The sequence below is a fragment of the Lissotriton helveticus genome, chromosome 12, assembly GCF_964261635.1.
Source record: "Lissotriton helveticus chromosome 12, aLisHel1.1, whole genome shotgun sequence".
Classification (NCBI taxonomy): Eukaryota; Metazoa; Chordata; class Amphibia; order Caudata; family Salamandridae; genus Lissotriton; species Lissotriton helveticus.
The window spans coordinates 867,152,206-867,173,613 of NC_136073.1; the positions used below are offsets into that span (position 1 = coordinate 867,152,206).

Sequence of the window (21,408 nt, forward strand, 5' to 3'; positions counted from 1 at the left end):
TCTGTACAGTAGTTCTTCTGTGAACTTGTTTTCAGTTAGCTCCACAAACACCCCAAAGCCCACACAAATCAGCTCTAGCAGATGCACCACTTCACATTCCTCCAAGCGGTTACTTGGCAGTGACCACAGAAACAACTTTAGGCAATCCACCAAGGTAGCGCACATTCCAAAGGCGTTGACCGGAGCTTCGGGGCCTGAAGTCGACCAACATAAGCCACTGCTGCAGTCAAGTGCAAGAGGTTGGTGTTGAATTTGCATACTTCACAGACAAACAATACAACTCAGACCTCAAGAATAATCAGTCTGTTTTTGTTAAGCTACAAAACAGCAGTTTCAAATAAGACGGAACAAAATGGACAACCCCATGCACAGTAAAAATGAGCAATAGATGATGTGTGAACTTTTATTAGAAATATTTTTCTCTGCTGCATACCTCCCACAGGGACTTTCAATTTTATTTTACACAACACAGTAACACATGTTGCTATCAGCATAGGATAGAAATGATCAATTTAACATCTGAACTTTACATCAAGTGAGAAGAACAGCGTGCACATTACAGCAAGGCACATTAATAAATCCCCGCACGCTGGATTCAAATTTACATCAAGAAATTGAGAAAAATCTGCTAAGACGAAGAATGAGCTGCAGTCCAAATTGGATCTGTCCAGCAATTTTTTTAAGGATATGTAATTTTTGCCCTTTTAGTTTCAACCGTGCACAATACTTGGGCGCATCTCCATTACTAGTTAGTGTTCCCATAACTGCGCTAGGATAATTTAATTTCATCAATATCAAAAGACGATTAAAAATGCTTCGTTCAATAGCTGGTAAAGTGCTCCTTGCCAACACGGCTATTCAGTGGGTGAAATCTTTTGAGATAGCAGGTACTGTAGCTTGCAGCCGCTATTCCATCTTTGCGGACAACATGTGGACAGTATCGCTCAGGTGAGATGGCTCAGTACAAGGCCAAACTAGAAGAAACAATGGAAATGCAACTCTTGTTCACTCTATGCCTTACTGGCACGGTTCAAGTGAATCTAAGAAGCATTTTTCATTTTATGTAACTGGACGGTTCAAGGTCTAGTTGCAAAGCAATAATATGGGAGCATACAGCACTTTGGTCTCAATAATTTGCTTGTGTAAAATGAGGGTGGCCATTTTGTTGTTGCTCATCTAAAGAAAAAAAAAGCAGCTCAGTGGGACTGTATTTTGTCGGAATGTGAGAGGAAAGACGGTACCAGTGAACAGAGGCTACATTCCATCCAGTGTTTCTTCTGCCTTCCACTTACAGCATAAAAAGAAATTCAATTTCTTAAATTTCACCAGTGCCTCCCTTTTAAGATACAAAATTCCTGGTGAAACAAGGGGGAGAATCAACCTTGCCTAAGTCACTCACATATCAACAGTGAACACGTTAAGTAAATCCGAAGACGAATCGGATAAGGTGGTGCATCATGTTTCAGCGGTTTCTTTGTAACACCTTCTAAAGCCCACCAGGACAAATGGACTGAAACAGTTCAGCCAATGAACAATTCAGGAACTTCAACAAAAACACTGAGCATTCTGCAGTGATATGCCCTGTAGTGTGGTACCAGCTACACCCTTCACACCTATTGAGGGCATAACTCACTATTTTGAGTGCAAATAATGGTTCTTAGGTGATACACAATGACCCAACATTACTGAGCTTAAATAAAATTACATTTAAAAAAGAAGGCAATAAGAATGTTGACACATGGCTTTCTGAGTAGATCACTGCTGACAATCATTTCAGGATCTCTACAACCCTCTGATGTGTTTTTGGATTTTGGACAAATGTCCAAATGTCCTAGAGGCAGGTTCCAAAAAGCCTCATCCAATGGAGCTCTGAGATTGCTGTTAATACTTTATGAAGGATTCTGGCTGCTTGAAATCTCTTCTCGGCTTTCTTATAAGCATCAGAGTCAGGGGCCCTGATGACCTAGGAACTAAGGCAGGATTTAGCTTTCAGCATACCTTTACTTCTCCTTGTGTTTTTATTTACCGGGCGCTGTTATTTCAGTACTTTCTTCTCAAAACACAAAAGAGTTCTGTAAGCGACAGTATATGAGAAGTCTGATTGGTCGCGGTCTCTTCAGCAGTGTCTCTTTCTCATGTAGTGCGGCGTATGATTTGGTTCCCTTTTAATGGATCACAGTTTTTCATCAAGTGCTTGTGGTACGGTGGGCGGGGAAGGGACTGTGTTTTCTTCAGGAGCAATTTGATTTTGGATGTCTGTACCCAAGTCCTCTGGCTTAGTCGTGGTCTGCAACCAAAGGAGAAAAGAGAAAGAAATCACTTCCAGTCAAAATTTTGCTTTACGCCTAGCTACAAAAAGACCTGCTCTAAGAGAACAGAGTTTGCTTGCTCGTCTTTTTTAATTATTATTATTTAGGCTAGATTATTATTACTGAAACTTCAAAACATCACATGACAAACTTCTCATCTGAAATGTATTGTTAGGAGCAAAAAAGCAATTTTGTTCATTGGAGGACAAAAAGAGGCATTCCTGTTTGGATGTGCACCCAGAGCATGTAAATTAGCTCCATAAAGACATTTTCGTGTATTAAAACTCTACCACTACCGTTGCTCATCTTGTGATGGCACTGAAACATCTATAACCCTGCAGGTCCCAACAGATAATCCTGCAATGACTGTACTCCACCTCTATGTGCCTCACAGTCAGTGCTCCTTCTGCCAGCCTCTTTGACTGTGCACTTGTGGCTGTCATACGGCATGGGTGCAAAGGGAAAAAAAAACCCTTGTTAGTATGAAGTCACTTCTCTGTGCAAGTGAGGGCAGGCCTTCATGTGATTGCACCGGCGCGGATTTAAGCACCTACGTGATTCATGTTACGGAAGGGCCTCAGAAGCATCTGCGTCCCCTTCGGTAACAAAAAGTGGGTGCACATGCCTGTTGTAAACTGGTTTCTAGGCAGGCGTGCAACACCCATTGGAATCAAAGGGCTTCAGCCACTACCCCCCCCCCCCCCCCCCACGTCATGTGTGGCAGCCCGGGCTCAGACGGCTCCCGTGCACACACACAGCCGCACCCGAGCACTTCCCAGGTCTTTAAAAGACCATGTGCATGTTAATGAGGCTTTGATGTTGTTTGACCCCTTCCAAGAGCCCCTGCAGCTCCACTCTGCCTACTGCTTAAAGTTTCAGCAACCCCGAAATTTTTTCTTAGCCCCCCCCCGAAATGTGGCTCTAGTTGCGCCTCTGTTTCTAGGACATTGTAGAATACAGCCCAGGTGCGTAACAGGCAGACCCACTACATATTAATTGCAGGGTGAACCCTCAAGAGATGTCAGACGACTGTGCTCAGTATCAGCCGTGCATTAGAAGTTTACAACATGCATATTCCTGGTTATATCTACACGGCTCGTTCAGGGACAATGCATGCACTGCTCCACCAAATGTGAACGCTTACCATAAACAAAGACCAATTACGTAAATGGGATAAAGGCTGTGCCCGGCAGAGAAGGTATGGAAATCAGCAGGTGCTTATTTTAGTCTCCTACGCAATGGTTAACCATCATGATATCACCAAGATGTATTATGCTAAGAATGTTATCCAATATTTCCAGATTTTGAGAAAAATGGAACTTAACACGATCCAATAGCCACCTGCTGAGAAATGTATCTTTACCGCATGCGTGCTAGTGGTTTTCCCGCTGCGCGCTGCGATTTTAAAAATCCCGCGTTACGTGACAAGGTCAGCTCGTCATCCGCGTAGCGCAGGTTACGCCCATGACGAGCTGAGCTCGTCATGAGCGTAGAAGGGGTTAAAAATGTACAATATATTGTACCAACTTTAAGTAAATTGCATTTTAAATTTGAAAATTAGCCAGCCTTATTTTTCAATGACAGCATTATTTGGAAAGAGTTTCATGCATTTTGCAGTAGAGAGGACTGAAGGCCAGTTAAGACAGTTCACACGGTGGAGCGCGGGCTGCTAAGATCTGACTTTTGCACAATCTCTGCTGCGTCCAATCAGTCTCTTACCGCTCAAGCTTGAAAATAAACGAGTTGAGCAATGAAAGCACCGGATACTTCAGCATTAAGAGACAATTTGGGCTTTGGCTCAAGTCACATAAATGGCCAATATAAACATATGAATCAATTTAAAATCCAAGTATGCAATCGTATTGAAAACATTCAACACTTCCGGCTCATCCATTGCATGGCTGTGGAGTGCCAGCAATGGCAGGGAAGAGTTCTAGGATAGGAGTTAATGGCAACCTGTTTCTGGCAGGGCCTGCATCAACAATAACTGGAATAAGAGCACCTTGCATCACAGAGAAGATTCTTCACTTACCCTGTGCTTTATGTAAGACAAGTACGTGTCCCATCCCAGAGTAATCACATTCACGTAGATGACACGATACTTCGGAGCCAGGAAGTAGAAATTAATCATCTGAGCAGGAGGCCAAACACACCAGTCCGCCTAGAGAGAAGAATAAAAACCCATTTCACTATGCAAAATAGACACAATTAATTCTGATCACTCAGCGATTACTGAAGAAATACGCATTCCATTCTACAGTGATGGTGCAGAGAGGTTTGGCCACAGCAAATTAAATGAGCTACAAAACCCCAAAAACATAGACCCTTTAAGTCTGTCCTCAATCATGCAGTCCCAGAACAAGACAACCATACATATGTGCATGTTCTGTGCCCCACTCAACTCACAAAGCCAAAATGCAGGTACTATTTGAATTAGAAACATACTTTAGGCGAAAAGAACACCAGGAGATGAAGTCCACTCATTTTAAAATTTTCTGGCTCAGAAGAGAGGCGGAGGTTACAGGTTGGTACTCAATGTAAAAGATTTCAATCACTACATGGTCTACAAACATTTCAAGATGGAGGGTATCCATCTCTTGGCGGACCTTCTGAAACAGGGGGACTGGATGGTCCGTCTGGATTTGAAGGACGCCTACCTATCAATTCTGATTTTCCCTCCACATCAGAGATTTCTGCAATTCCAGTGGAGAGACAGGTGGTACGAATATTTGGTCCTTCCTTTCGGACTTTCTTCGGCACCATGGTGTTTCACCAAGGTGTTGAAGCCAGTGGTGGCCTATCTCAGAGAGGAAGGGATTCGCATGGTAGTGTATTTAGACAATATACTGATCATGGTGGCACAACACCTGCGCATGACCATTGTTACGCTGCAAGATCTCGGGTTTGTGGTCAACGAAGCCAAATCCGTACTGTGTCCATCACAAAAAAATAAACTTTCTGGGTTTTGTCATAAATTCTCACGCGGCTCAGTTGAGCCTTCCCCGTTCCAAACTGCGAGACATACAGAAGGAACTAAGCTCTCTGTTGTACAAACAGACAGTCTCACTGAGAGAAATTGCCAGGATAGTGGGTCTCCTAGCGTCATCAATTCAGGCGATCTTCCCGGGTCCCCTTCACTATTGGGCCCTTCAGAGATTAAAGATTCAACATCTGCAGAAGGGTCTCTCGTACACGGACCTGGTTCCTCTGTCATCGGAGGTCCGCAAGGACCTTCAGTGGTGGCTAGGCTACGTGGAAGCTTGGAACAGTCGAGCCAGCAGGGGGGCGCGCTGCAGAAATATTTCCACAGGAGGACGGTGGTCCCTTCAAGAACTAGATCTCCACATCAATTACCTAGAGCTGCTCGCCGGCTCATTCGCGAGCAGGACGTTGTCACCCAAGAAAGTCTTGTGTTGCATCCTTCCAATAAAAAATTCGCTAGCTATCGCGCCAAGAATTTACAATTCTATTAAGGACACGGAAGCGAGGATTATCCCACCCGGTTTACATGTATTGTAATAATTTTGCCCACCCATGGGTTTTATGGTCTGTTTAAGCAGAATTTACAGGCTCTGTTTCTCATTCTTCCAGGTTCTGAGAAGAAGATGGACTAAATATGCTTCCTGTTGAGAAGAGGTTTCATTCCAGTTGGATGCTCTTCCACGTTGGAGGTTGTTATTGTTGGACTTAAGTTATTTCATGGAGTTACTGTTTGAAGCAAAGAAAGAGGAGGATATCCAGTATTGACTGGCTCTTATAGGCTATGACAGGATGTGATGTGTTGTTTGCATCATGGGAAATGTAGTTTTTTGATATGCAATACTACATTTCATTGGCTGCTGTGTGTAGCAATAAATGAAAGAGAAAGCATAATCCTCGCCTCCGTGTCCTTAATAGAATTGAAAATTCTTGGCGCAATAGCTAGCTAATCTTTTATTCTGGAAAGGTAGTTTCGTAGCCTTTTCTGCAGCATAACTGAAAAACAAAAGTGATGGTCGTGTTCTTAAAGTAAATGAGACAAACAGGAACTAGGTAACAGCAAATACCGAGATTGGCAAGTCAGAGGTTTTTGTCGGGCCTGAGTCAACAAACTGAAGCAGGGCCCACCATAGGCCGAGAACCAGTTTCAAAGTTTTACAAAAATGTCCTGACAGTAATAAGAAAACATGGTAGAACCACCACCATCATCATCATCTACTGGTATTAGCAGTGTTAGCGGTCTCTTCATTAAAAAGGAAGGGCGCTTTCCTTTAAAATCTATGAATGCTGCAGAAGGGAGATCTCAAATCATGTGGGGCCTCCGAAATACTGACCCTCTCTAAAACACCACTTCTGATGGCCCCGACTGAGACACAGGCACTGGGGCAAAAGGCCACGGAAAAGGACACAATACAGATGGCCAGTGCCATGGCACAGTTACAGAGAAAAGACAATGCAAAACTTGGTTTAAACACAAACATTGGGGGCATGCAGAGAACCACATTACTTCATGGACAAGGGTGCAAAGCCATTAAAAGTGGGTCATTAGCACTAGATTAAGAACACAATAACTCAAAACAATAAGGCACAATATCGGAAAAAAGGCATTAATAAATCAATACTAGCAAAAACATATTTAGGAAGCATGTTTGAGGAGCGGAGACTGGTCCAGGCATGACCACCAATAAGAAAATTGACAAAGCCATGCAGGAGCCTTGAGGTACTGCAAAATAACCCATTTTAGAAATTCTGCTCAATAACAAGGGCTCCCGCTTTTAGGATACTCATTTTTTAAGCATTTCTGTCTGTAATTCTCCATGTTTATTTTTTGCACTTTTTATTTGAATTAACACCTACACCACCTGCTGAGTCAGCCATCTTAGCCTGCTTGTTCCAGACTGATCCAGTGACACTGCAGTTGTCTGGGTTTTCACACCAATAGAAGCCACGCCCACACCAGGATCTACTATGCAGGTAGCAGCGTGCCCACATCAGTAGGCACCTGGACACCTAGCTTGCCACTTGCCTGTGGCCTCCAGTTCCTGCTTGTTGCAGACTAATCCAGTGACACCGCAGCTGCCTGGGTTTTCCCGCTGGGATCTTCCTAACCAGGTTTTTCCCACATACCTTTCTTCCCAGCAACAGAAACCCTGCCCACCCCAGGGTGCGCCCCTGGCTTGCCTTAGGCACGCCAAAGGCAAGCCCATCTGCACCCGTCCATGCCTGGACCACGCCCAGTGCCACGACCCCTGGCTCTCCAGCCCCTCCCCAAAGATACACCATCGCTGAGCTCTACACTCTTGACCGCGAAAGCCGCAATAAACACTGCCATTGCGCCGACCCATACTTCACAGTAGGACCTTTCACCTGCACCCACTGCCACTCACACACAACAGCCCACTGACCAGCCCTACTCCGAACCCACCACAGACACTACCTGAACAAAAACACTGACTTGCATGTGCCCCTCGCAACACACGCTCACTATGCAGGCATTCCACTTAATTATGGGACCTCATCACCACCCTCGCAACCGACATAGTCTTCCTCACTGAGACCTGGCTCAAACCCACATCCGCCCCAGACATTGCCACAGTGATCCCCGACAGATATAAAAACACTCACTATGACCACACCAACAAGACGGAAGGAGGATGAATAGCCATCATCCACAAAGAGACCATACAGTGTACTATCACCACAACCACCGACAATACCACACCCCTGCCCTCCAGAACATCTCAACTTCAAACTCCACAAGGAGACAACCATCAGAGGCACCCTTGCATACTGACCCCCAGGCCCACATTCCAGCAACACCATCGCAAACTTAATAGCGCCCCCAGCCTTAGACTACATCTTCCTCGGTGACCTAGATTTCCACAGACGACCCTAACAACAAAAACACCACACACCTCCACGACAGAATGGGCAGTCCTGGATTGACCCAGATTGTCCACAACCCTACTCATACCGGACCAAATTTTCACCTCCAGAAACCGCGTCAAATACAGCAGTGTCACAGAACTCACATGGACCTATCACTCCATCCTCCACTTCAGCATCTCCAGCCTCGCTCCGCCACCCCCAAGATGACCAACGCCCCTCACTGGAGGTGGAACAAAATTTCAGAGACCAGCTGGGCGAATGCCCTCAACACCTTCAACCCTGTGACTGCCACCAACCTCGAACAGGGAGTGAAAAACTTCAACGCCTGGATCACCAATTGTGCAGAGAACATCGTCCCCATCAAGAGCAACATCTAGAAAAAACCTACAAAAAGGTCAGCTGCTACACCCAAGAACTCAGAGCAGTGAAATGAGACAGCAAACAGCTGAGGAGGAGATGGTGCACCAGCAAGGACACCTCTGACAGGGCAGCCTTCAAGACTTTCCTCTACCACTGCCTGCTGAGGGCAACAAAGAAGACAGTCCTTGCCGCACGCAACGAAACGAGCGTCAACATAACCAACGAACTTTTCAACATTGTTAAGGAATTCTCCAACCAAGTTGCCAGTGAAAACAACATCACACCCACACAGAACGGTGCGACAACCTCGCTCCCTTCTTCCACGACAAGACAGCGACCATATACAGAAACTTTGAACCACAACCCACACCTACAGACTTCCTTGACAGATAAACCACCACCGTAACCAACACAAACCACACACTGACCACCTGGAACATCCTCTTCATCCAGGACACCACCTGCACCATGAAATCCATCCACTCGGGAGCTCCCACACCACATCTCCAACCTCGGAAGTCAAAGGATCGGCCATGAACACACCACCATACTCAACACCTCTATTACCACCGCAACATTTCCTGACACCTGGAAACATGCTGAAGTCAGACCACTACTCAAAAAACCTCTGCCTACCCCAGTGAACACAAGAACTACCGGCCAATCTCACTGCCCCCATTTCCAGTGAAGGTACTGGAAAAGATAATCAACAATCAACTCATGACACATCTCTGGAGCAGGACAAGCAACTCAACGCCTCCCAATCCAGCTTCCGTAGCAATCACAGCACAGAACCTGCCCTAATCCCAGCCACCGACTACATCCGAACCCTCCTCGACCGAGGAGAAACTGCTGATCCTCCTTGACCACTCTCTAAAGATTCCATCACATCGGCTCAGATGGACCACCTCCTTCCTCACCGGAAGAACCCAGAAAATGACCTGTAATGTTCCACAGGGCTCATCCCCACGCACTTCGATGCATTTATGACCCCAACATCGTCAGATCACACGGTCTCAAAATAATTTCCTACGCAGATGATACCCAACCCATCCTCTCACTCACCAATAACACCACCACCGGAACCAACTTCCACAGATGCATGACAAACATCGCAGACTGGAAGAAGAACAACTGCCTGTAGCTGAACAGAAGTATTGATCTTTGGCAACAGCAGCAACACATAGAACGACTCCTGGTGGCCATCAGACCAAGGACCAGCACCCAGTCCCTCCAACCATGCCAAAAACCTCAGAATCATCATTGACAACAAGCGGACCATGAATTCACAGATCAACACCTTCTCCTACACTTGCTTCCCCACTCTGCTCATGCTATGCAAGATCTTCAAGTGGCTAACCTTACCCACAAGGTACACCAGGACCCAAGCCCTCCTCACCAGCCGACTGGACTAGGGCAATGCCCTCTACATAGGAATTGCCGCACACCTTCTACGGAGACTTCAGACCATACAGAACACCACAGTCAGACTCATCCACAGCCTTCCCCGACAAACCCACATCACACCCCACCTCAGGACACTCCACTCGCTCCCCGTATAGAAGAGATGCCAATTCAAGCTGCTGACCCAATCCCACAAGACTCTACACAACCAAGGGCCCGCCTACATTAACCACGGCCTGAACTTCCATCAACCATCGAGAAGACTACGCTCTGCTTTCCTTTCACTTTCCTATACTCCCCGCATTTATTGACGCTCCTTCTCTCACATCGCAGAAAAGGCCTGGACCAGCCTCCCCACACATCTCTGAACCATCACATCACCTCCAGACTTCCAAATGGCCCGAAAGACCTGCCTGTTCGAATAAGCCTCCGGGGACTGCAAGCGCCTGGATACCCAATCGGATGATTAGTCACGTTTTATAAATCCTGAATGACTACATCATAGGATTTTCCCTCCCAAACTGGTGAAGTGGATGCTAAATATATTACAAAACACTGTACAATGTTCAATCAATTTTGAGCTTCTCTAAATAATTTTCAAAATAGATCTAAACTAGCTCTGAGCACCACAACTTCTTACAAAGTAATCAAGTAAACATAGAATATTTTTCTTTACCTTGTAAAATTCCCAGAATTTTTCCTTGAATTCCTGGGTGCTTTCTTGCAAAGTTTGGCCCTCCATTGATCCAATTCCTAATGTTAAAATAATTGATAACATTATTAGTTCTATTCATTATTTAGGCTTCTTACTAAGGAGGGTAATCCAGCAGGGAGGGATGCTATTCACATGAAGGTCACTGTGAATGTGGGACTTAATATGTGTATAAATGAAATGTTATTAAATCTTACCTAAGAAATACCACGCCCCCAAAAAGGGTGAACATATGAGCTGATCAACCAGCACCTTCTTTGCAACTAGTTTAATTCCCTTCCCTGGAAAGAATCGATCCAACCACAGGTACCAATAATGCATTAACGGCCCCATAGTGCAACCGATTGCAAACATACTTCCTGCAGGGGTGGAAAAAAACAAATTCCATGCATTACGGCATGTAGCCGTTCATCTAAGAAATCACACATTTAGCCCTTAAAATGTTAAATACATACAGAATGGAAATTTCAATAATAAACCAAATGTCCTTCTATAAGGTTAGAGAAGTGAATTTGTCTACGTACATGCTATCCTTCAGGGTCTTCACCTCATATGTGAGCAACGGTCAATAAAAATGTATTCTGGCTTGAATATAATTTGTTACAAAATAGAGGGTCAGAGATGCTTTTTTATGTTGTTTTTTGGTACACACAAGCTTTCGCTTGATATCCACCAGTATACCTATTTGTGAATACACAAATATTGAGTAAACATGAAATTTGGATTTTTTTTTTCGTTTGGGCTAATACAGTTACAACTTTCAGCATGGTGTTCTTAAGATGGCATGGAGGTAGCTTAAAATGTACAATGTTAAAGCAAGAACACAGGCTTCATTGTGAATCATTTTACGGATTTAAATTAACTTTGGCCAACTAAAAGAGAAATATTCCTGTTACCTGTTCGTGTCCAGTTTCGCTTCTGTTCAGAGTTCTTCCGAAGTTCACGAGTTTGCTGAATGATATCTCCAGTGGCCAAGAACGCCCCACAGCTTACTGTGTTGGTTACGATGAGTAATCTTCCTTTAAAGAAAGGCTTCCAGAATACTGACAAACGTGCAAAGAAGATCTTACCCTGGGGAAGCATTGCTCCCAGAATTTAATGTCGTCAAATGACGAAACCACATTGACCAGGAAGAGAAATCAATGTACCTTGTACCCTGCAATGAAGAAAAAAAGAGAAAGAACAAAGTTTAAAATCAAGACATTAACTTACTTAACAGGGCTTACAAGGTGTTCAAAAATGACAAATTAAAATTTTAAATTAGCACTATCCTGAATACAAAAATTTTCAAATCAAATCTTAGACTACTTTTTAGGAAATAACAGTTTTGCCAGTGTTAAATACTTCCGCGTTTCAGGTGATTTGTAAACAAAAAGAAGTGCCAGGGCCTTGGTCAGGAAGCCACTGCAGCGTGCACCACCAATAGCCCCTGACAACCTGTAAAATCTAGGGTCGGGGACAATCGATATTTGCCCGGCGGTATCGCCTCTTTAACCCACGAACTATTAATCAATGAAGAGGCAGGCGCTGGAGACTGGAAGGCAGGAAACAAGGTTTATTCTCTCCGGAGGAGAACACGACAAATCAGACAGCAGGTATCGTCATGAGGTGCTCTAACTTCATCTCTGAGGCCTGGCCCCTTATATACAGGTTTTATGGCTTTTATTACAGTTTACATAGTCATGGCAATGCTTTGATGTACGGAAAGACATTCCCGGGATCTCCCCTTCGGGCCCGTTCCCACACACATTTACAGTAGAAGTCCCCACCCCGGTCACAACAGGTGATGATTATCGCGCAGCTGGATATTCCGCCGATTCATGGAATGTGGGGTTCGATCGGATCTCATGGGGTGGGGGCTTTGATCAACTCGGGGGTCCTTTGATGAGGGAAGCTTTCTACTGTACGGGGAGGGGCAAGGAATAGTATCGGCAGAGCTGGGTGTCGGCCTGGGAACGAGGAAGACAAACGGGCACACGGGGAAAAAAGGGGGTTTGCATCAAAGGGCCGGGGATCATGAAAGGAATGAAGGGAGGTGTTGCTGGGAACAGGATGGGGTTCTGAGGCAGAGCTGCGCTGAAGAGGGGTTTATGACTCAAGGCAGGTGCGAGCAGGGGGGGGTTGGTCAGCGTGCAGGCTTGGTGAGGGCGAAGGGCTATGCTGGGGGGCCAGTGGCATGCAAAAGGGATGGTCCTGATCGAGGCATTTAAAATGGCGGGCGCGCACGGCAAAAGTGTGGCATCAGGGGAAAAGGCAAGATGGCGCAGATAATGTTTACCAAACAGTACTAATTTTCCACAGTCCTCCCTTTAACATATTCAAGACATCTTGCTGGTTCATTTTCTATTCAGGTCTATTATGGTGGACATAAGGAAAGCAGTAGGAACCCAGATGAAGGAGTCGTAAACATTTCATTTAAGATCTCTAGTTTTAGGAGGCGGGCCTATTGATAAACTTTGATAAACTTGTTTGCAGGAAAGTCATAGTAATGTAATACAAAAATGATTCTGTAGCGAGCAGTGAGTACATTGCATACAGGTTATTATATACGGGCTCCCTATATATTTGGTTGGAGCATAATCAATACAATGGTGGCTGGGAGAGAAATGAGACATAGTAGAAACGATAATTAAGGAATGTTCGAAGTTAGCGAGTTCTCAGCATGTTGGTTTCCGTCTTTCGTTGGCACTGTGGAGCACCGGCGGTGGAGCTTATGGGTCCAGTTCTATTCTAGATTCCGTGTTGCAGGGCATGACCTTTTTCTTGCTTTCCCGGTCAAAAAGGTCCTTTTCACCCCGTGTCCTTTGGAGTCGATAGTCAAAGAGTTCAGGTGGAAGAAGAGTGTGTAAGTAGTCCATAGGGTAGGTCGGAGAAAAAGGGGGATGGAGCAGGGCCAAATCAGGAACAGACCAGGGGGCGGAGAATTCCAGGTAGGCGGGCTCATGACTGAGTTCAGAGAGCGGGGACCTTTCGGCACACATTTGAGCAGGGGCATCAGGTCAGCCCTTTCCTCTCGTTTTGTCGGAAATAGTGCCTCGTCCTGCAGCTCTTTTCTGTCGCGGTCTCGCCTTGGCCAATGTCGCAGATGCTCCATAGTCTGTAGTCAGGCCACGTGCTCCCACATCCGGTCCTTCTTTCCTCCGACAGTCGTACCCTTAAAATGAGTTTGAAAAGACAGTCTTTAGAGAATTGGTAGAGGAAGGTAAACACATAAGTCTATTTCTCTCCAAGATTCAGGCACAAAATGAAGACGTCCGTTATATTAGGGTTCACAACTAACATATAAATGACCGATGCTGGGCCTGTTGGATTTATTATGACTTTCCTTCACAATTATTTATTACAGTTACGACAGTTCATCTGATAGAGACCCACCTTCGTAAGACGAGCCTGACAAAGCTATACCGTTCTCTAGGGCTTTATATTTATAAAGGGTGCTGTGAGCTGTCAACATGATACTAATAGGCATCTTGTTGAGGGACGAACATAGGCTAAACATTTTTCATTCTATCAATGCATCTTGCCTTTCAGCTAAACATTTTCGCTTACAACAGTGTTCATTGCAATGATTTTCTTCGCTTTGGTCTAATCCTTTAACTTGGTAAAACATCATTCCGGTTCCTATGTAGCCTCTTATGGCCTGATTACTAACTTAGAAAAGACAGGGGTTTTATGGGAAACAACTAGGGACATAGAAAACTGTGGTAAGGGCGTAAGTAGACCCATCTCTCACAACCGGGGATGAGGGACGGTTTCATAACTCCCGTCTGGAGCAGCTAATACGGGGACAGGGGTGTTCCTGGAACATGAGGATGTCTCGATCACCTTTATTGTTTGGGTATTGCAACGATTCGGGACGGGGAAGGTCGCGTTTATCTGAGGCATCTTGTTGTAACATAGGAGCCGCTGACATGTAGTTCCCTTATTACGGGTCAGATTAGGGAACCTCAGTCGTCTTACCTGTCCTTTCCCTTATCGCCAACTCTCGGTTTCGTTAATTTAGCAGAAAGGAGAGGCAATGACACGGTCTCAGGGTGATTGTATTAAAGACAAGTTTTTGTGCAAATACTGGCGGTATTTGAAGCCAATTGGGTGGCGTGCTAGGGGTGGCCGTTCGCCAATTTAGGTGCAAGTCGTCCGGAAGAGTGAGAGCGTAGAGGGAGAGGGGGGGGGGGGAAGAGAGAGAGAGAGAGAGAGAGAGAGAGAGAGAGAGAGAGTGAGACAGACAACAATAGGCTAGATAGTACACGTACAACATAGGGAGCGGCCGTGTATTTAAGATAGATTATTCAGCGCATTACTCGATACAAGACATCGCAGGTCTGTGTTAGTATTTTGTAAGCATGCGGTTCAGGACGGGCGAGCATTAGGTCGGGTACGGGGGACATGCGTTGGGAAAAAGGAAAAGGGGGGCACCATCGTGTCGCCCTCCTTGCATTCTTGGTCCTATGACCAGTCGAGTCAGCGTTTCAGTCACACACAAACATTCTCTCATAGTTTCATTCACACGCGACATGTGTCCATTCACGCATCACGGATTAAGGGTGATCATTTTTCATCGAGTCATACTATTTGTTGGTTTGTTTGTTACATTAGTAGTTTATGGGTGTGCTTAGGTGCCACCTTGCGGTGCTAGTCGGCTTCGCATATCAGACATGGCAAGGTTTCAGATCTTCGCCACACCTCGGTTGTGATCTCTGATGTAACCTGCAGAGGGAGGGAAAAGAGGGGAAGGGAGGGGGACAACATTCGCGCATATCAATACATGGATTCAAGGGTCCTTTACTTACCTCGTACTCGTCTTATCCCCTCGGGATAGAATCCCTGGGATTTTTGGCTTCTGGGGCCAGGGGGGGGGGGATGGGGGCAGTGCGATCCATAGGCTGTGAGTAGGGAAACGTTAAAGAATCAGAAGTACTTAGTGCGAGGTTTCCAGTTGGTAGGTGTATTCAGCTATTGGGGTCCTTAAACCTCTTTCAACGTTGTGATGGCCTAAGGTTTATCAGCTCTTTGGTCAACTCTGTTCCCTAGTATCTTTGAGTGTCGTATCTCTATAATATTTTTATCATTTTACATCGTTTCATTTTACCCATCCGTTACATTACGCCATTTCGCTTTTACCCATCCCTAGAAGTCGGGGTCCTTCTCCATGCGCGAATCCCTGAGTCAGTCGCATTTTAGACGGCGGAGTGTCGTGTTTCAGATTCGATCCTCCATCCGGGGCTGGGCAACCATCTTCTTTTAACCTTAAAGAGAGAGCAGAGTAGGGTGCACAGAAAGGAACTCTCCCGCCGATCCCATATTTTTAAATAAAGCATGCAATACCCATTCATAATTTCGAAGACCTTTATTTTTGCAAAATCACCTCAGTACGTAGATCATGAGGGTGTAGTCGTATTTGGCCGGACACGGCAATTACTAAAGTGCGTACAGTGGGGGGTTGTCTTGCAGCAATAAAAACATTAGAAAGGTTTATTCACTCGTTCGTGGGTAACTAAAACGTCTATCAAGTGGTTGGGAGATCGGGGGCATTTTATTTCATAATAGTCAGACTAGTTGCAATCAGATTTCCTATATGCATACCGTGTGCGTGCGTCATAGGCGAGGTTATACATCAGTTATAAAAAAATATAATACATCGTACATTTGTAATCAACATTTTTAACGGGATCTTTTTACAATGTTCGTCGAGGGAGCTCTCCTTTTCTTTTCTGGTCAAGTGTGCAAAGGATCATATATGTCTCAGAACATCAAGTTTTGTATTAGTAGAAAGGAACACCACGAGGTGTTCGTAAGTTCCTATTGATACCGGCGCCATTTTGGGCGGGGCCGGGTTAGTCCGGAAGTAGCATCAGGGGAAACGTTTCCTACAACTGGCAGTTGGACCAGAGTCCTTTTCGGCAGTTCTAGAATTCATGCTAACAGAAAGAGCGGCAATGTCATGCTTGTTTCGTTTAGCGATCAAGGCAGTTGTCTCTTACCGGGAGCCTGCAGGGGCCGAGGGCTCCCCCGGGGACTTTAGTAGAATCTTCATGGCTGTGGGGGTGCTTGTCGGAGGTGGGGGCTCGTGCCGCGGTGGGCAAGCGCCCGAGTTACATTGCTGTTCAAAGTTACTCTAGCGGCCGAGGCCCGCCTTCCAGCGAACCCAGACGCCATTTTGAGGCCCTGCAGCAGTCCCCTCTCGTCGAGTCCGCAAGAGTGGAAGAGACCTTTCTGAGGACAAATAGGGAATGGAACTCTGTGTTGTGGAAGCGGGACGTTCGGCTGGGGTGCGGCTGTGATGCCCCCACCAGGGGGGCGAGGGAGACTCGTTCGCGCCGTCTCCTTCTCCCGGTGCACTCCATGCTGCTCTTTTTGATCGGCCTGCACGAAGGTCTCTCCACATCCGGTGCTCCCCAAGTCTCGTGCTCAGTGCTGTGGGAGTATGGCCACCTGCGGCGCACATTCGGTGCTGCACAAGTATCGGTGCAGCCATTGCATATTCAGTGCTCCGAAAATATGGGCACCGTTGCATGTTCGGTGCTGCGCAAGTACTGGGGCGCCACCGCCTGGCTGGAGGAGTTCGGCGCTGGGCCGGGGGCTGGGAGACCTCCTATCCATGGAGGTGGGAGAGGCTCGTCCGCGTCGCCTCTCCCTCCCAGCCCAATTTGGACAAATTTCTGCAGAGGTATTTGTGATGGCCGGACTGGGGCTGGGAAGCCTCCTATCTGTGGAGGTGGGAGAGGCTCGTCCGCGTCGCCTCTCCCTCCCAGCCCGACCAGGACTAATTTTGTGGAGGTACGTACAGGACATTCCGCCGCCCAGAGTTGTCGCAGCCATTGTTCATGGCAGAAGTGGCGCCTGACGTGTCGCTGCGGCCATCACGGAAGGGAAAAGAAAGAAGTGTCCCGTCCTTCTCTGGGCCGGGCCTCCTTAGGTTATCGGCTGCAGCCGGACTCAGTTGGCCCCGGTCCCTGGCCATTGGTGGCCGGACCGGGAGGACATGTGGCGGGACTGCCTGCAACTATCCAGGGCCGCTGCGGCTGGGCCGGGGAGGCATATGGCGGGACTACCTGCAGCTACCCAGGGCCGCTGCGGCCGGACTCCGCTGGCCCCTGCCTCTCCTCCGGCTCCACCCTATGTTAAGATTTCCTGACCGATTGCTGGCAGCAGGGCCCGCCTTATATGGGTTGCCACCGGTTGGGCGTAGCCGTAACCCTGCCCTACTTTGGAAGGTCCCAGAAGGGGGGGGAGGGATGTTCTGTTGACTTTCATTTTCTACAGTTTACCGTTATTGTTTCTAGCGTTATTGTTTCTTGCTTGTTATGTTAAATAAAAGTTCGTGTTCATCAGTGGCTTACTGATTTCGTTTCCCATTCCTTTCTTTCCAGGTTGTTTTTATGCTAAAATTTCTGTTAACAGAGTTTATGTAACACGGAAGCACGTGCAGGGGGATGACGCAGATTCATACATTACGTACACACAAACTCAGACGGGGAGACAGTAAAAGTATGACACACAAGATCCGAAGACAAACATAAAAACAGTTATTGGCCATAATTATCTTTTTCCGTCTGTTAATTTAGAACTAGGCTGGGTTCCCGTCTTTACATTGTCCGACCTAGGAAAACTCGAACATGTCGCTGAAATCGTTCTGGCGAAATCTGTGCCATCGGGCATAATCAAACGTGGTGGTTCTATCTGGTCTGTCTATGTGAGTCTGATTCTTCTTTGTCTCGCGCCTTTTCCCTTTCTGTCGGCCTGTTATTCCTGTCGGCCCTCTATTCCCACTCTTGCTCAGCAGAGCCGGGCATTGTGCTTTCCAGTGTCCGACATATCTACAAAAAGCGCATTGATCTTGCCCTAAGTCTGGCCGTTCTGTGCGTAGTGTCGGGGGATAACCTTCGGGTCGTGGTGTCCAGGGGTTGTCCTGTTGATATATTCCTCTACCTGCTCTGTCCTCGTCTTTTTTCTGTCGTTGCATTGCCTCTTTGCGCCACATACCGAGACTGTCGAGCATAATAGGCGTTGTCTTGCGAAGAGCTATTTCTAACGTTTCTATTTTATCAAGGTCAAAGGATCCTACCAGTGGCCACTGTTTGTCTTGACTTTCTTTGGTATACCTGTGCCACAATTTATTATAGGCTATGGTAACTAATCCATAGTTTATGAACATGTCCTTATTAGGGGTACCTTCCAGCGGAGCTAGATGATCCACCTCTAACAAACGGTCCGGGCTGAACCAATTATCAATCAGTGGGGAGAAGACAGACATGACGGCTCGCAACGAGGGACAAAAAGTCAGCACTGCCTATCTTATCACTGTGCGCAAAGACTAGACAGAATATTTCTATTCTACGTTGTTTGCAGGCAGTGAATACCTCATGAACCAAAAAAGAATAACCAATAACAAGGAACAACCAATAATAAATAAAATAAAATAAAGTCAGTGGGGAGAGTAAGTAGGGCGCAAAAGTCTGCGTCCTCTACCCTTTCACTATCCGTAAAGAGGAATCTGTTATTCCCGGTTTGCAGACAGAGAATCTCCAGAAGACAATCTGTGAACAGTAGTTCGGGGTCAAAAGAACCCAGTTAATCAGTGTGGGGGAGGGAATCTCCCAAAAACCGTTAATAAATAATAGAATCAGTGGGGGAGAAAAATAGGCACGACGGCTGCGTTACCTATCCTTCACTGTTTGCAAAAGGGAAAGAGCCTACTGTTTCTCCGTGTGCAGACAGTGAATCTCCAAATAAGTCAAATAAAGAGTAATACTAGTATTTTCCGAATAATCAATCAATTATTTTGCAGTTTGTCGTGCTTACACGACCTTACCCGGACCGTATGGACAGTTTCTTGTCTTCCGAATCCAGCGCCCGATCGTCCTCTTTTTCTCGTATTCCTCGCAGCACTCCTAATGGTTCCCAGTCAGGACCGTAGATCACTCGAGAGAGGTCTGTTCGGAACTAGTGAAGTTCGGATGATCGGCTGCCAGACGAGGGTCTATTGGGCAAGAGCTCTCCCGATCGTTGCAGTCGTTCACTCTGTCGTCGGGACCTCTCCCACTGGATCCACGAGTCGCTGATGGGCCCCACGCTTGGGACGCCAATTGTAAAATCTAGGGTCGGGGACAATCGATATTTGCCCGGCGGTATCGCCTCTTTAACCCACAAACTATTAATCAATGAAGAGGCAGGCGCTGGAGACTGGAAGGCAGGAAACAAGGTTTATTCTCTCCGGAGGAGAACACGACAAATCAGACAGCAGGTATCGTCATGAGGTGCTCTAACTTCATCTCTGAGGCCTGGCCCCTTATATACAGGTTTTATGGCTTTTATTACAGTTTACATAGTCATGGCAATGCTTTGATGTACGGAAAGACATTCCCGGGATCTCCCCTTCGGGCCCGTTCCCACACACATTTACAGTAGAAGTCCCCACCCCGGTCACAACAGGTGATGATTATCGCGCAGCTGGATATTCCGCCGATTCATGGAATGTGGGGTTCGATCGGATCTCATGGGGTGGGGGCTTTGATCAACTCGGGGGTCCTTTGATGAGGGAAGCTTTCTACTGTACGGGGAGGGGCAAGGAATAGTATCGGCAGAGCTGGGTGTCGGCCTGGGAACGAGGAAGACAAACGGGCACACGGGGAAAAAAGGGGGTTTGCATCAAAGGGCCGGGGATCATGAAAGGAATGAAGGGAGGTGTTGCTGGGAACAGGATGGGGTTCTGAGGCAGAGCTGCGCTGAAGAGGGGTTTATGACTCAAGGCAGGTGCGAGCAGGGGGGGGGTTGGTCAGCGTGCAGGCTTGGTGAGGGCGAAGGGCTATGCTGGGGGGCCAGTGGCATGCAAAAGGGATGGTCCTGATCGAGGCATTTAAAATGGCGGGCGCGCACGGCAAAAGTGTGGCATCAGGGGAAAAGGCAAGATGGCGCAGATAATGTTTACCAAACAGTACTAATTTTCCACAAACCGCCAGTGACAGAACCAACACAAGAGTGACAATTCAGACTATTCCAGGCCCCAAAGCTATGAGAACGGCTTGGGCATCAGGTATTAGTCCTTTTAAATGTTTATTTAATTAATAAACAACAGTTGTGTGCTAATCTTTAACTCCTTAGCTGCGGCGGCTATTCTGCCGCAGCGCTAAGGGGGAGGCGGGGCCGCGTGGCGCTCCCGTACTCATGACGGAACCGCCCCATCACGGCCCTCGGGTGAGCTGTGCTTGTGATGGAACGGTCCCGTCACGGCCCCGCCCGCTCATCAGAACGCTCAGCGCAGGCGCGGCGAGCGGGCCGTGACGGAGCGGGCCGTGACGGAACCGTTCCGTCACCAGCACAGCCCACCCGAGGCTCGTGACGGAACGGTTCCGTCACGAGCACGCAACGGGTTAATATTAGACAAACAGTGCCACCATGCAGCAGACTGTTTTAAGTACCCGTGTTGAGCACTGGAAACCACCTGCTCAAATTAAGCACTGTATGGCATTCTGATGGAACTGACTACAACTTTTTCAAATATTTTGTTGGGCACGAATTGCAAAGTACATGAAGATTTTCAGGCTAGTAACCGTGACTGTCATGCCACACAACGGGGCACACATAAAATGCTTGTGTTTCACAGGACAGACAATTCGCATCAGACTGAATTTACAGTGCTGGTAAGCGGAAGTCTGTATGTCTCATTAAACAGTGTTTTCTACAGTAGGAATGAACAGATATGTAGGAAAGAACAATTAACCATGTCCAGCCATTATGGTGGAGAAGTGTGGCTCA

At 46.8% G+C, this 21,408-nt stretch overlaps 1 protein-coding gene across 2 annotated transcripts in view; it reads right to left on the reverse strand.

Moving 5' to 3' along the window:
- Positions 1-389: 389 nt before the first annotated feature.
- Positions 390-21,408, reverse strand: part of MPV17L2 (MPV17 mitochondrial inner membrane protein like 2) — a 31,117-nt gene continuing 10,098 nt past the window's right edge. For both annotated transcript variants that reach the window (XM_078670731.1, XM_078670732.1), the window contains exons 2-6: positions 11,550-11,809; positions 10,851-11,012; positions 10,618-10,694; positions 4,342-4,470; positions 390-2,287 (exon numbers count right to left, since the gene is read on the reverse strand). In XM_078670731.1, the coding sequence (XP_078526857.1) occupies positions 2,174-2,287; positions 4,342-4,470; positions 10,618-10,694; positions 10,851-11,012; positions 11,550-11,736 (669 nt within the window). In that variant the 5' untranslated portion in view covers positions 11,737-11,809 and the 3' untranslated portion in view covers positions 390-2,173. The remainder of the gene's footprint in view (positions 2,288-4,341; positions 4,471-10,617; positions 10,695-10,850; positions 11,013-11,549; positions 11,810-21,408) is intronic.